Source organism: Harpia harpyja, chromosome 15 (assembly GCF_026419915.1).
Source record: "Harpia harpyja isolate bHarHar1 chromosome 15, bHarHar1 primary haplotype, whole genome shotgun sequence".
Classification (NCBI taxonomy): Eukaryota; Metazoa; Chordata; class Aves; order Accipitriformes; family Accipitridae; genus Harpia; species Harpia harpyja.
The window spans coordinates 30,547,453-30,560,198 of NC_068954.1; the positions used below are offsets into that span (position 1 = coordinate 30,547,453).

Consider the following 12,746-nt stretch of genomic DNA (forward strand, 5'->3'; position numbering starts at 1 on the left):
GAAGCCGAATGTGAACCTGTGAGTGTTGCCATGTTGACCGTGGCTTGTGAGTTTAACCTCATGTGATCTTATCTCCAGAACTGCAAAACCTGTTTTTCATCCCTGCTGTATGACAGCTGCTGTCCCTTGTAAAGCAAACGAGAAATAGGGCACTGGGTTTGGAGGTTTTAGAGGGAGGAAGGAGTGTTGGTTAGGAAACAAGAGAGAGATCTTAAGGTACAATCAAAGCCTGCCTTACACTCAGGATAGAATTTTTCCTGGCTTTTTTGAGCTGTGGATTTTATTTTGGCCAGTAAAATATTTCCTTATGTTAAAAACAGTCTTTTGAAGACAAGGCTGTTTGGTTTTGTGGTTTGTTTTGGGGGGTTTTGTTGTTGTTGTTGTTGTTGTTGTTGTTCAAAGCTTCATTTGGTACCTGTCTGCTTATCTCTGAGAAAATTATGAATTCTTTGTATTTTACTGCATGAACAGATAACGTACTCCCCGATTGCGGATGCAGCGCATAGCTTTGACAAAGGCATCGTTATCGTGCCATCATGGATAAGTGTAATTTTCAAAAAGGTTCATGAGTTTGCAGGATTTTCTGTAAAATTCTTGCATAAAATCTAGCCAAGCTGACGCTTAAGGACAAAAAAAACCAAGTAGGGATGACTCTGCCTGGGACTTCCATCTCCTTCCCCAGCAAAAACGATGCTGAGGAGGCTGCTTTGGGTCGCAAGGAGAAAGAGTGTCATGTTTTCCTTCGGCTCCTTAGGCCCTGCACAGAGTTATTAGTAACCAGCAAGCCTGTGACCTGGTTTTATTTCAATATCCAAATAACCAGGGGATTTTTTTTTTTCCTGACCCCACTTCCCCTGTTCAGTTCTCTAATCCCAGAAAGACACAACTGAGCTTTGCAAAGACACGATGAGGCAGCTAGAGATGGCTCTTGGTAGTTGGAAAGGCAGCTAAAATCCTCTCTTTTTCTCCCAAGGATGCTCTCCGGGCCGAAGTCGGGCATTGTTGGATGGAGGAGGCCGCTCCGCCCCTCTGCGGCAGCTGGGCCAGCACGGCTGCTGGTGCAAAGCAACGCGTCGGGCGATCGATGCGGCTCTCCCCGGCCGTGGCAGCGGCGGTAGCGGTGATGCCGGAACACGGGCAAATGGGACATGCCGTGTCCTTGTGCGCTTTGTGGGGAGAAACCCCCCCGAGCATCTCGTTGCTGAAGAGCAGGGTGGAAAAAAAACCTTTAAGCCATAATATCTCGGGTCCTTTCTAGAGATTTCATGTGAGATCTGAGAATGAAAGTGGAGCTATTCATAGAAGGGATTTCTAGTCATGCTTTTTTTAAGCTTTAGGGGGTTTTTGGCGAACATTTCTCTCCCCTTGGGGGTTGCTGCTTTGCATGAGAACCTTTCTTAAAGAGTCAGTTCTTGGGTTGAGGTGTAAAAGCTCACAATAAATATATTTATTTCTAGTAGCTCTTCTGGCGCGGGAGGAAATGTGAGGTTTGTAAAGGACTGATGGATTCGCCGGGCAAATGCTGCGTTATCCTGCCGCTGGGGGGGTTGCGATGCTGTAGCCGCACAAAGGACTGGCATGTGCGTGTCGGAAAGAAAAAAGTACCTTTTGGGCTTTTTCTTCTCTGTGCGTAAAGAACAGGGCACGTGGCCGATCTGCAGAAGTCCCCTTTGTGTACAGAAGGTAGCAAGCGGGGATTTTTTTCTTTGCCACAGTTCTCCCCTTCCCTGGCGTAGTGGTACTGTCTGGAGGAATTTAGGCTAAAGCAGGTCCTGGGTGTGTTGGCAGAAAAGCAAAGGTCCGTGCAGAAGAGTCTGGGCTGTTGGCTCGGTAGCGTCCCTGCCATTCTTAAAAGATCCCTTGCAAATCTCCTGCCGTGGTAAATCTCGGGAGGAGCGTGGCATCGTGTTTATTTAACACCTGCTTAATGATGCAAGCTGAGAAACTGCACCACCACTTCCCAAGCACTTGTACCAGCTGTTTTGCTCAAATAATTTTTTTATATGCTGGATTAAAACAATAAAAACATTAAAGTCCTAAAATTCCCCCTGAGAGTAAACATCTAGACAATAAAGAATTGTGTGTGTATAGGGGATGGGGTGGGAGAGTTTTGCAGCAGTGCAAAACAAGCTATAAATTAATCTCAGCAGTAAAGCCTGCTAAATTAAACCATTTCATAAAATGAAGTTCTTGCAAAATGTTGAATTAGTCTGTCTTTGGGGCAGTTAAAGATTTTTGGCTTCTTAACTTCTTCAGGTTATTTATAAATGGTAAATGTGTCTTGTGTAGCTGTGTCAGTCTCTGCTTTTAGGCAGAGAAGCGGGGTTTATTTTGGGGGATAGACAGGGAGGGCTTTGTGGTCACTAGAGTAATTGACAGGAATTCAAAGCATCACCTGTCACGTTTATCTGCTTAAACCCCCATAATGTGGGCTTCAGACAGGGAGATGAGCGGTTCAGTCTCAAAAAAGCTCATTTGTAAGAATAAATATTCAAAGGACCGGATTTTAAGCAATCCAAGCTAGACAAAAGTAAGGAGCAGATCATTCCACTGATGTCTTGCTTGTGTGTATCTTGCTGGCTCTTTTCTTTGCTTTTTTGTTGCGAGACTCCTGCCTTCCCCACTGCTTCTGCTACCCCAGGCATCTGCAAAGTCACTGTGCGATGTGTTACCAGATACTTGCAGCGCTGAAGATACAGGTGCGAGCTCTTCATTGCACAGCATCGCTGTTGACATCTTAATTCTGGCTTCTGCACTTGTAAAATCTGCTAATTCACCTACTCGCTGGGGTATTAATCCAAGCTTTTGTTTCTGTGGCTGGGGGAGGTGTTTCCTGCACACGTTTTAGGTATTAAAAACAATTTGTGATTGCTGTGTTAGCTTGTCTCCCTTTTAAGAGGCTTGTGTGATGTTTGCTATAAACCTCAAACATTTGTAAGCTTTAGAAGAAAATTTAAATGCATTTTGCTTTGACTGCATGTGAAATTTTATTATCTGCAGCCCATAACGTAGGCGGAAAAAATTGTTAAGACCCTAAGGATGCGAGTAAAGCGATTTTGGTGACCTCAGCTGTATATTTCTACATCGCTGAATCATCACCCAGTTGGTACCTCAGTGGGGGTAATCTCTGCTTGCGAGGCTGGGAGCACAGACGGGGCTGGGGAAGGAGGGCTGTAGATCAAACAACAAGGGGAAAAGCTTATGGGAAAGCTGCTTGCGTTATGCTTGGCTCTATCTCGTCTGATTTTTCTTGCACTTAAGAGTTTATCCACTTAATTTTTATTAAGGGCTGCAGGTGGAAAGTAATGTTGAAAGGGTTTACCATTAGCCAGGAGCAGCTAAGGAGGCAATTAGAAGCGAGCGAGAGCCCTGGGCTGGTGCGAATTGCAGCTGGGGAGTCCGCTTCAGACACAGAAAGGCTTTTGCTGGGGATTTTGTCGGGTCACTAAGTACACAGACAAGTGCCCAGGAGCTGGGAGCGCATTAATGCACTCCTCGAATGTAATCCTGTTGTGTAGACAGCTGAAACGTCCCCGTCGTGAGCTCCTGTAATGGCAGGCGTTGCAAGCTGTTTGGAAATGAACATGAGAAGAGCAAGGAGACTTGCTTCCCCGTAAACCTGACCTGACTTGCTGGGGAAAACTTGGCACCTTTTGAAAGACGGTGCAGTTGCATAATGATTGCAGATGATTTGGGGAAAAAAAAGGATCCAGATCCTTGGTGCAGGAGATCTCCTAGCACTCTGGGTGCAGGATGGAGTCAGGCAAAGAGCTTGAAGTTAGACCCCTCTGCAATAGTCTGCTCTGAGAAATCATAAATCTTGAGAGAGAAGAGGGTCACTGAGAACCTCATCAGGGTGGGAGCAGCAGCGCCGCGTTAATATGCCTATAAATCTACCTGTTACGATAAAACAGGTGGCTCTTCCAAGAGGCAAAAATAGTCAAACGCCCGGAATTTTTTTTCTGCTGCTGCCTATCTCCTTTTAAAAGCTTAATTACCGTGGTGCGCTGACATCTGACAACTTATCATGGGTAATCATGGTCCTTTATAAAATACAGGACTTAGTTTTACGTCCGTGTCTGGAAAGCAGGGACAGAAAAAGAGCGAAGGGACTCTGCAGGTTAGCCAAAATCTCCGGGAGAAAGGTGTGGAGAGGGACAAAGAAAGGATGCGTTTTCATGCATGGTGTTGGTGAGATTGGTGCTGGAAAGCTGTTTGTGCTTTAAGGGCTTCTTGCAATAAAGAAGATGAAGGGAGCTACAGAATGGGTTAGTTGTAGGGGGAAGTCATGCTCTCAGGTAAGATCTGGGAGCTCCCTAAGTACGGATGGATGGGAAGGGATGTGAGGGCAGGACACAGGACTGGCTCTGACCTGACGGGAGTCGCTGCCTGGGTTTGGTGAATTCCTCAGTCTCTCATTTCACATCTTACACTGGGACATACGTGGAAATCGGAGCTGGCTGAAGCGATCTCCACTGAGCTTCTGCAGGGTGCTCATACTTCTAGGTATAGACGAAGGGGGCCAGACCCCTCATATTTCTACAGCTTTTTTCCAAAATGCCCTAGTCGCTTCTCAAGGTGACCAAGGATCCATAAATCTCAATTTGCCTCCTGCATCTTGCCCCTCTCAACTTGATGATATCCCATCTACCAACCTCAATAATTACCCTCCCCATTTTTAGACTATGTGGATGTATTTAAGTCATGCCCACGCTCCTCCGGTTATGTGGGTCTACCCTTCCTTATAGCTTGTTCCCTCTGACTAGCAAATGCCAACAGTAAAGGGGGAAAAAACCCAAGCCTCTAAGCCACTTGAATTCTGTCACTTAACATGATGCCCTCTCCAGACTGTTGCTGTTGGAGCTTCCCCAGGAGAGGTCCTAGCTCAGGTCCACAAAAACCACCCCTTTTTTCAGGCAGTAAAGCCTGTAAGGAGAGGCTCACACACCATGAATGGGTAGGCGCACACCCAATATTGCAAATGAATTGAAGGAAATCAACCTTCCAGTGCATTAAAAAACTGAATGGGGACCATAGCATCCTTTTTCTAATTGTAGTGTTGTTCAAAGGTCAAGGCTGAGTCACGTCGACTTTTTCAAGCTGCAGCATACTGGCACAATGAGTGCTTTTTTCCATTGGAGCTAACTTTTTTTTTAGGATCGGCTTTCTCGTAGCCCTGAAACAATAGTACAGCGGAGAGGATCGTGTTAGCCTGGTGCAAGGCATCTTCCAAGAGGACAACCACCACACCTCTTGGATGAGACCAAATTTAAGCTCCGGTCCCTCGGCCCTTGAGAATTTGCTTTGGAAATGACCGTGAGGGGGTTGGATTGGAGTTGAGGGACCGGCTGTTCGGAGCAGAGTCCGCTGCTGGAGTCCCACTTTCCCAGCACAGCTTTCTCTTATGCTCTTCCCAGGGTAAGTACAGAAAGGGAGATACCATCATCTTGCGCGTGGGCACAGTAGCTCCCTGCAGTGCTGTGCTGCTGCTCGAGGACCTGACCACAAACCCTTGCTCAGACACGACTGCGTTGGGTATCTCAGGTCCAAGGGAGACGTCCGAGTCCTGGTTTTGGCTCAGTTCTGCTGGCTCTAACCACTCTGTTTCCCTTTACCTAAATTTTTAAGCTCTCCTTCCCGGTGCCGATAGCACTGCCTTGCTGGGGGAGCATTGCAGCGTCCCCGCCAGGTGCAGGGGACGTGCAGGCTGCAAGACTCCCCGTTGTCACCCCAGGCTTAAGGGCTGCGTTTCTACTGAGGCCGAGCACTCGGCTGCGATGTATGGCTTGGCAGGGAGCAGGGAAGCCGGAGTGGCTTGTACCACGGCGCAGCCGGAGCTGCATGTGCTCCGGCACCTGCTGCCAAAGCCTCTCCTTGCCCGTGCGGTATTGACAGACTTGGCCACCGTCCAGAGACTTTTTAAGATCCCCGTGCAGCCTCCCAAAGCACAAATCCTCAGCCCTGTAGACAAATTAATCGACTCCAGTTCGGATTTAATTATTTTTACACATACATTCTTGTTTCTCGGGGTATGCAGAGAATGAGTTTCCTGTTATTCTTTTCTTTTCACTCTATAAATTATCTCTCGCATGCATGCGTTGTGCGGGGCTTGCTGCTGATGCTGTTTGTTTGCCGAGAAAGAGTCTTTGCTCCCAGATTATTCATTCAGGAGCTGTCGAGCGTTCAAGGCAGGAAGGGTGAGTCATTTGGTAAACAGCAGAGGCTTGCAGGGGAAGGCAGGAGCCCAGATTGGGTTTCTGTGGTAGATCTGAAGTCTTTGGGGGGGATTTTTTTTTTTTCCTTCTCTTTTTTACCCTTTCTGCTCTACCAGCAGCACCAGGGGCTCACAATTCTTTCTCTGCATTGCACGAGGGCAGGGCCTCACGAATAACACAACAGCACGGCTGCATAATTCACCCTTTTCCTCCCGCAATGCCGCATAACTTCCTAAACTGCTTAGCCCAAGCAGCTCTCTGCGGTAGGGCAGGGCAGGTATTTCACTTAGCCCGAGCTCCCTGCCCTCTGCCGTGCCTCTGCCCGTTTTCCTTGGTCTCTGTTCCCCAGCTCTTGTGACGGGAAGAGATGCTGAGCTCCTAATGAATCACCGAGCGCCCGTGCTTGAAATACGGTTAGGGAAACACAGCTGTAATTGCCTTTGTTAATATTTTTTTTTTTTTTTCTGCAGTGCTTCTCACATGGCTCCCGGTACTTGCATGCGCGGTCGGCTTCCTCTCCTAACGCCCTCGTGAAGTATGGTGCCTTTTCCCTTTTTATTTGCTCTGTCTGGTAGGTAGGGGAAGAATTGATGGCTTGCCCAAGGTCACACTGAAAACCTGTGGTGCTGCTGGGATTCGAGCCGGGGACGTAATAATGATTCACATCCACACTGGAGCTATCTGGGGGTTCCCATGGGGCAGGCGCGTATCCATAGGCACAAGCTGTGGAGTCGCTGACGCTCTGCAACTCCACCCCCTCGCTCACCTCCGTTAATTACCGCTGTGCCTCTCCTCTTAAGTTATGTGGCAGCGGTAATTAATACATGTATTTTAATAACCTTCACTTTTATCGAAACAAGGCTAAAAATGCTCCACCGTGTGGAAGTAAATAATTATTGCATTTCCAGGTTCTAGCCAAGCGCCGCAGGCTTTGTGCGACTGCAGGCAGGTCCCCGCATCGCTCGTCTGTGTGTGGCTGCAGAGATCTGCTGCCGACGGGATGGAGCAGCCGATGCCTGCGGACAGAGAGCTCAGGGGGAGCGGACTTGACTCCTTGAGGTGTCCGTTGCCCTCGAGCATCGCTCAAGCAGAGGAGGAGGGTATCGGTGTCTTAGAAAATCCTGCCTGCTCTCACGTAGTGTAGACCTGTTGGAGGTTTAGGAGTCTGATCTTCCCAGCTCAGGTTTGCGTCCCAGGGTCTGGGCTGTAATTCCAGCGGCCGTCCCAGAGGAGCTGTGCCTGAGGGCTCCTCATCTGCGGGGCTGGGTGTACTTTGGGCAAAACAAGGGTCTGCTTTCCTCCCAGATACTCCATAAACCACCTCAACCATCTGCTAATTTTCTACATGTGCCCCTTTTTACAAAGGAGAGGAGGTTGGTTCATGGTCCTTCGGTGTGCTGCAGAGAAATTCCTCGGTAGCTGGAGGCTTGGGTTTGATAGCCGAAGCGCTCAGTGTCCAACCCAGGTTAAATCCAGCTGGGATAAATGCCTTCCTGGCCGAGTAGGTCAGTTGCTGGCTGCTCCAGAGGGTCGGTGGTTGTTTTTGTCTGCACCCGGACGTGCTGATGCTCAACTCAGGTGCACTGGAAATGAAGGAGAGGCTGTGTCTACCATATGAGACTTTATTAAAATAAAAAAAAAAATGTAAAGTTGAATACAGAGTTTATTAAAGAGTTTGCCCCGTATGTCCTTGGCCGAATGCTTCCCTCCTAACCGCTACATGGTGTGCTGTAGGCCAGATGGTTGCTGCCTTCCCCCCTGCTGAAACACCTGCATTTCAGTGGAGGGGCATGTGTATGAGAAGCCCTCTGGGATAAGGGAAGCTATAGAAATGTAAATTAAATTATTTACCTACTCTGAGTTAAATGCTCTGCCCTTCTGGCCAAGGAGGAATGAGGAACAACGGGATGGGATGGGCTCCAGAACCTGGTTAACTCTTTGTTTAAATTTCAGGGAAGTTTGTGGAGCAACCTGAGTATCTTGGCACTAATTGCCAGTGATTTGGTAGGAGCTGAATACTGAACTGCCTGTAAAAATCCGCTCCCTCCGGCCTGGTCGTCACTGCCTTATAAAAAATGCAGCTCGTCTGTCACCTCCCAGGTGCTGATCTCAGGGAAAGCAAAGCGTCCTGTGTCACGCGTTGGCATCTTAACCTTGCTGCTGCTCTCCCTCGGCTTGCTGGAGATGGGAGAAGCCTGACATAGAGCCGTCTGCATTTGGAGGGCAGATTATATGACACACAGAAGATGCTGCTGTGCAGTGCCGATCCATGATAACTAGCTTAAAAACAAAACACACAATCCCCCAGAAAAACAAAATCTGAAGGCAGATGGTTCTCTCTAAGCAAAAAAAGAAAAAAGCCAAATTTTTGTGGTTTGCACAATATTTGTCCCAAACAAAGTGTTTGTTAAAGGGTTTTTTGGCTGTTTGGACGTGGCTTGCTAACACCAGCACCCAATGCTGCCTGTGAACAGGCTGAAGTTTCTGATTCTTATTCTTATTCTTTCTTTCTTTCTTTCTTTTTTTTTTTCCTTGTTTGAAAAAAAAAAAAAAAGGAACGTGACTTAATCACAGGGCAGGATGTAAGCAGATTTTTAAGGTAAAATGCACAGCCACATGGGTCCCTGGAGTTGCCTGAGCCAAAAATAACATTTCAAGATTTAATCTTGATGCAGTTTTAGTGGTGGGGGGGAGCTGCAGGGGGGCATTGCACAAAATGCATCCAAGCCAGCTCCTTTCTGAGGTGATTGGGCTGGCTGTGGTCTATTCTGATTTTCACAGGACCTGAGTGAGCAGAAATAAGCTTTTCCTGCTGCCTATGAATTGAGAAGGGCACCGGGCACTTGCAGACAAGCATCCTTCTGCAATGCAAGAAATGGCCCGGCTGTGGCAGCGACAAAGCAAAGCCCTGAAGCTCATGTCCCCTGGCTGATGCGGCTGTGGAGATTACCTTCTTGCCCCTCTTTCAGGTTTTCTTTTCTCCCCTGTACGGGCTGGGGTGAAATGACCTTGGCTCAGGGGCGTTCTCAATATAAAGCCTGTGCTGCGCTCACAGTCCACCGAGCAGCCGCTCCCCCTCCTGCAAAAGGCTTTGTGCTCGAGCAGGAGCGGCAGAACTCTCTTTGAATACCTGTACGTGCGATACACGATCTGGTTTTTTTTGTTCTTGAGCTGATCACTCGTAAACCTTCACTCTTCTTCTCGTTTATCCTCGTTCAGGCTCACAGAGGTGCTGTCTCTTCCCTCCTCTAGCGGAAGGATGCTGCCACTGAAACCAGCTTTCCAGAAGCGCTCGGTAACCATAGCTGCTGCGGCCGCCTTCGAGTTGCACGGACTCAGTGCCTTGGCTGCTTTCGAAAACATAGCCATGAGCTTTCCAGTGGGAGCGAGTGGGCTCCGAGCTCTTCTGGAACCTGGCCCAGTGTGCATCGCCTTATGGGGAACCCTCCAAGAGGAAACGGGTCCAAAATCTTGTTGTGTCGTCTCTCGTAAGTGTGAAAATAAGTCATCTTGGCCATACTATTGTTGCATTCTTTCAAACCAACAAGTCTTTGCAGTGCTACCTCCTCGTCATCTCGTGACACCTCCTTTCCTATGGAATTGGGCCCATCTGGGGATTCACGTGGTCCCGGGCAGATAATTGTAATGGTCCCCCCGGCCTTTAAAATCTATGAATCACTCCAGTATCGGGGCACTTTATGCACATTAGCGAATTAATCCTTACAGCCTCTCTGCAAGGGAGGGAATTATCGTTGTCATTGCTCAGATGGGAAATGGGTGAGATGGAGCCCAGATCTGCGCAAGAACTGGGGGGTCACATCACTCACAGCTGTAACAGCTAACCTTTGGGCACCCAGCCCTTGGGGGCATCCGTGACCCTGCATTAGTTACCTCTGCGGTTGTGCGGAATGAACGGGGAATATCTATCCAGCCTGCCATGCGGCTAGAAATCCATCTGAGCCCTGTCACGGCAAGATGTATGGATGGGGCGTAGGCAGCGGGTCTGCCGCAGCCGGGAAGCGTGGGGAGGATGTGCTGCGTCGGACGCTGGGTGGGCTGGGATGCATGCGGGAGGTCCGGCATCTCCCGGTGGCATTGGCCTTGCTTTCTGCACGCCGCTGTCTCCCGGCTCACGTGGGTGTCCTGCGCACCGGGAGGTCCCCAAATGAAGGAGGTAGGTGCCCCTTGCCCAAGGTGGTGCCAGGAAAGCTAGGCAGACCCCAGGACATCCCCCCGGCCCCCTCACCCTGGGCTGATCGCACCGTAATCGCCCGCTGTAGGGCATCACAGCAACCAGATGGACTTTGTAAGTGAAACCTGTTGTGGCTTCTTTTAAAGTCGGTGACTTTGAGTTCAGCTTATCCACGCTGGTGTGCTTAGTGCAGTCATTCACATCCAGCCCTGTAGTTGCAAGACACGTGCTGTTTTCTTTTGTTTCCCCTGGCATCCAGGTGTTTCAACCATGTCACGGCAGTACCATGGTGTCCATGGGCAGAATAACACACCATTGTGCTGGAGTTAAGGTTGGAGCAGCATTTCGGCTTCCCTGTAGTAATGGCAGCTTATTAATTCAGCCGTGTGATGAGCTTGACGGAGACAGGTTTGGCTCCTCACCCCTTTCAGGTCTGGTGAGACTGTACCAGAGGTTGTGCTTTTGGCAAGGTAAAGCCTCCTTTTTACAAGCGTGCGCCCGTAGAACAGTGTGCTGTTGCAGCCTACACCCGGTCTATATTAAAACAGAATTTTGGCCAGGCGACCGGCTCGGTGCGCAGCCGGTGTTTATGTTCTCTGAAAATTACTGTCAAGGTTAAAAAATAGCCGTGCAGCTTTTGTGCTGGAGCTGCTGGGAGAGCCAGCGAGTGCCTGGGCTCCTGCACGGTTGGAGGGTTGGTTGCGGTGGGTTTGGCGCTCGCCTGACCCTGCTTTTGCATCAAACGCAGTTGTAGGCTTTACAAAAGCAAGGAAAAACCCTGAGCAACCCCTCGTTTCTCATGTTGTGCTTATTAAGCTGATGGAAAAATCTCCTTCTGACTAAAGATCCAGGCTTCAGCCTACTGCATTTATTCTCTGGCTCTTTCTCTAATGAAGATGGTGTGTTGGTCCAGCTGGAAGTATTGTGTCCTATTAAATAAAGATTTTTAAATGAGCACATTTATTCATCGAGCTGTCACAGCCTGTTGAGTAAAGAATGCGGACTGGCCAGCCTTAGTCTGCCTCAAATCTGTTTTCTCCAAAAAGCTGTTACAGTCTCTGGGGTAAATAAACCCAGCCCCGTGTTTATCTAAACCCCAAATGCCATCCGTGTGCTCTGTCCTCTGCACTGAAAGCAGTTGTAGGGCCATCGTAAGGGGAGAGAAAAGCAGAAATTAGGGCTGTGTGCGGTGTTTAAACTCTTATTTTACACAGCCCTTCGCCATTGCAGTGTGAAGGGTTGCTGCTGCTTTCGGGGCCGATTTGCAGCACGGAGGCAGCAGCGTTATCCCAGTGCCTGTCCCTCGCCCCAAAGAGTTTACAGTCTACATCTTCTTTTTAATTCAGACACCCGCAAAATAGCAGGCTGAAATAACACTGCTATATGTCAGCTGCTGATGGAAGGAGATTAAATATTAAAGCCAGTGCTGTGGCTTTAACTCATTCGATTTTTTTTTTTTTCCCCCCTACTCTTCCCCTTTCTCCCCCCACCCCCCCTGCTTTCTTCTCTGTGTAAAATGACATGATTTAGAACTGAAGTGCCAGACTCAGCCTCTAGGTTTCGGCGTTTGGAAATGTATGTAGAAAGATATATTGTGTCTGTGAGCATTTCTGCGCAGAGAAAGAGAGCGCTCCCAAGCTAGTGAGACCACATAAAGATGTTAAATAGAGCTGTAACACATACCGAAAGCAGGAAAAGTGCCCTAGAAAAAAAAAAATGTAAAAAAAAAAAAAAATTCCTGCGATGGAGCAAAATGAAAGATTAAAATAAATTCAGCGGTACTGAGGCTGGGCTGAAGCGTGCCCCTTGTGGAGCTGGGGCTGGTGGGGAGAGCATAGAGGGGAGAGAAATGTGACCGCATTCTCCACCTCATCCTCTTACTGCTTCCCTCATTGACCTAAAAATCTCCTACTTCTTTACCCAGTACAAAACGGAGCCAGAAAATTGGGAATTTTCTTCCTTTTCCTTTTTTTCCCCTGTCTCTGCATGTTTAGTATTTCGAGACACTGCAGGAGCAGCGGCCGCCTGCCTACTAAATATTCATCTGAAACCGGCTGCTCCTCTGTCCTCACAAAAAACCTGATTTATTTTTCTCTGCTTACCGTAACCCACCTATTTTCCTCCGCTAACAGCTCGTCACCGCCTCGCAAGGGGCCAGCGGGGTTGGCAGCCGAGTATGTTAAAAGCCAGGGCGGTTTTGGGCCAGAAACATGACAAAGTGTCGGTGCCCACCCTTTCTCCCTGGTTCCCCCTTCCATGAGCTCTTTATGGTGCGATGCAAAACGATGCTGCAAATTTTGTCTCCCTCGGAAAACCGCGGCAGTTTGCTCACTTCTCCT

General features: G+C 48.6%; 1 protein-coding gene across 7 annotated transcripts in view; it reads left to right on the top strand.

Annotated features, from left to right (window-relative positions):
- Positions 1–12,746, top strand: part of LOC128152032 (cyclic AMP-dependent transcription factor ATF-7) — a 69,877-nt gene that overhangs the window by 32,238 nt on the left and 24,893 nt on the right. Inside the window, exons 1-2 of one of the 7 annotated variants that reach the window (XM_052809991.1) lie at positions 9,241–9,703; positions 10,667–10,877. The exons of 3 other annotated variants lie outside the window; for them this stretch is intronic. Coding sequence is in view for 1 of the 4 variants with exons in the window: in XM_052809994.1 (XP_052665954.1) it covers positions 10,246–10,389 (144 nt within the window). In the remaining 3 variants the exon portion in view is untranslated. Of the gene's footprint in view, positions 1–6,685; positions 6,751–9,240; positions 9,704–10,085; positions 10,390–10,666; positions 10,878–12,746 lie in introns of those variants that run through there. 3 more of the 7 variants (XM_052809992.1, XM_052809993.1, XM_052809994.1) reach the window with 3 other exon arrangements.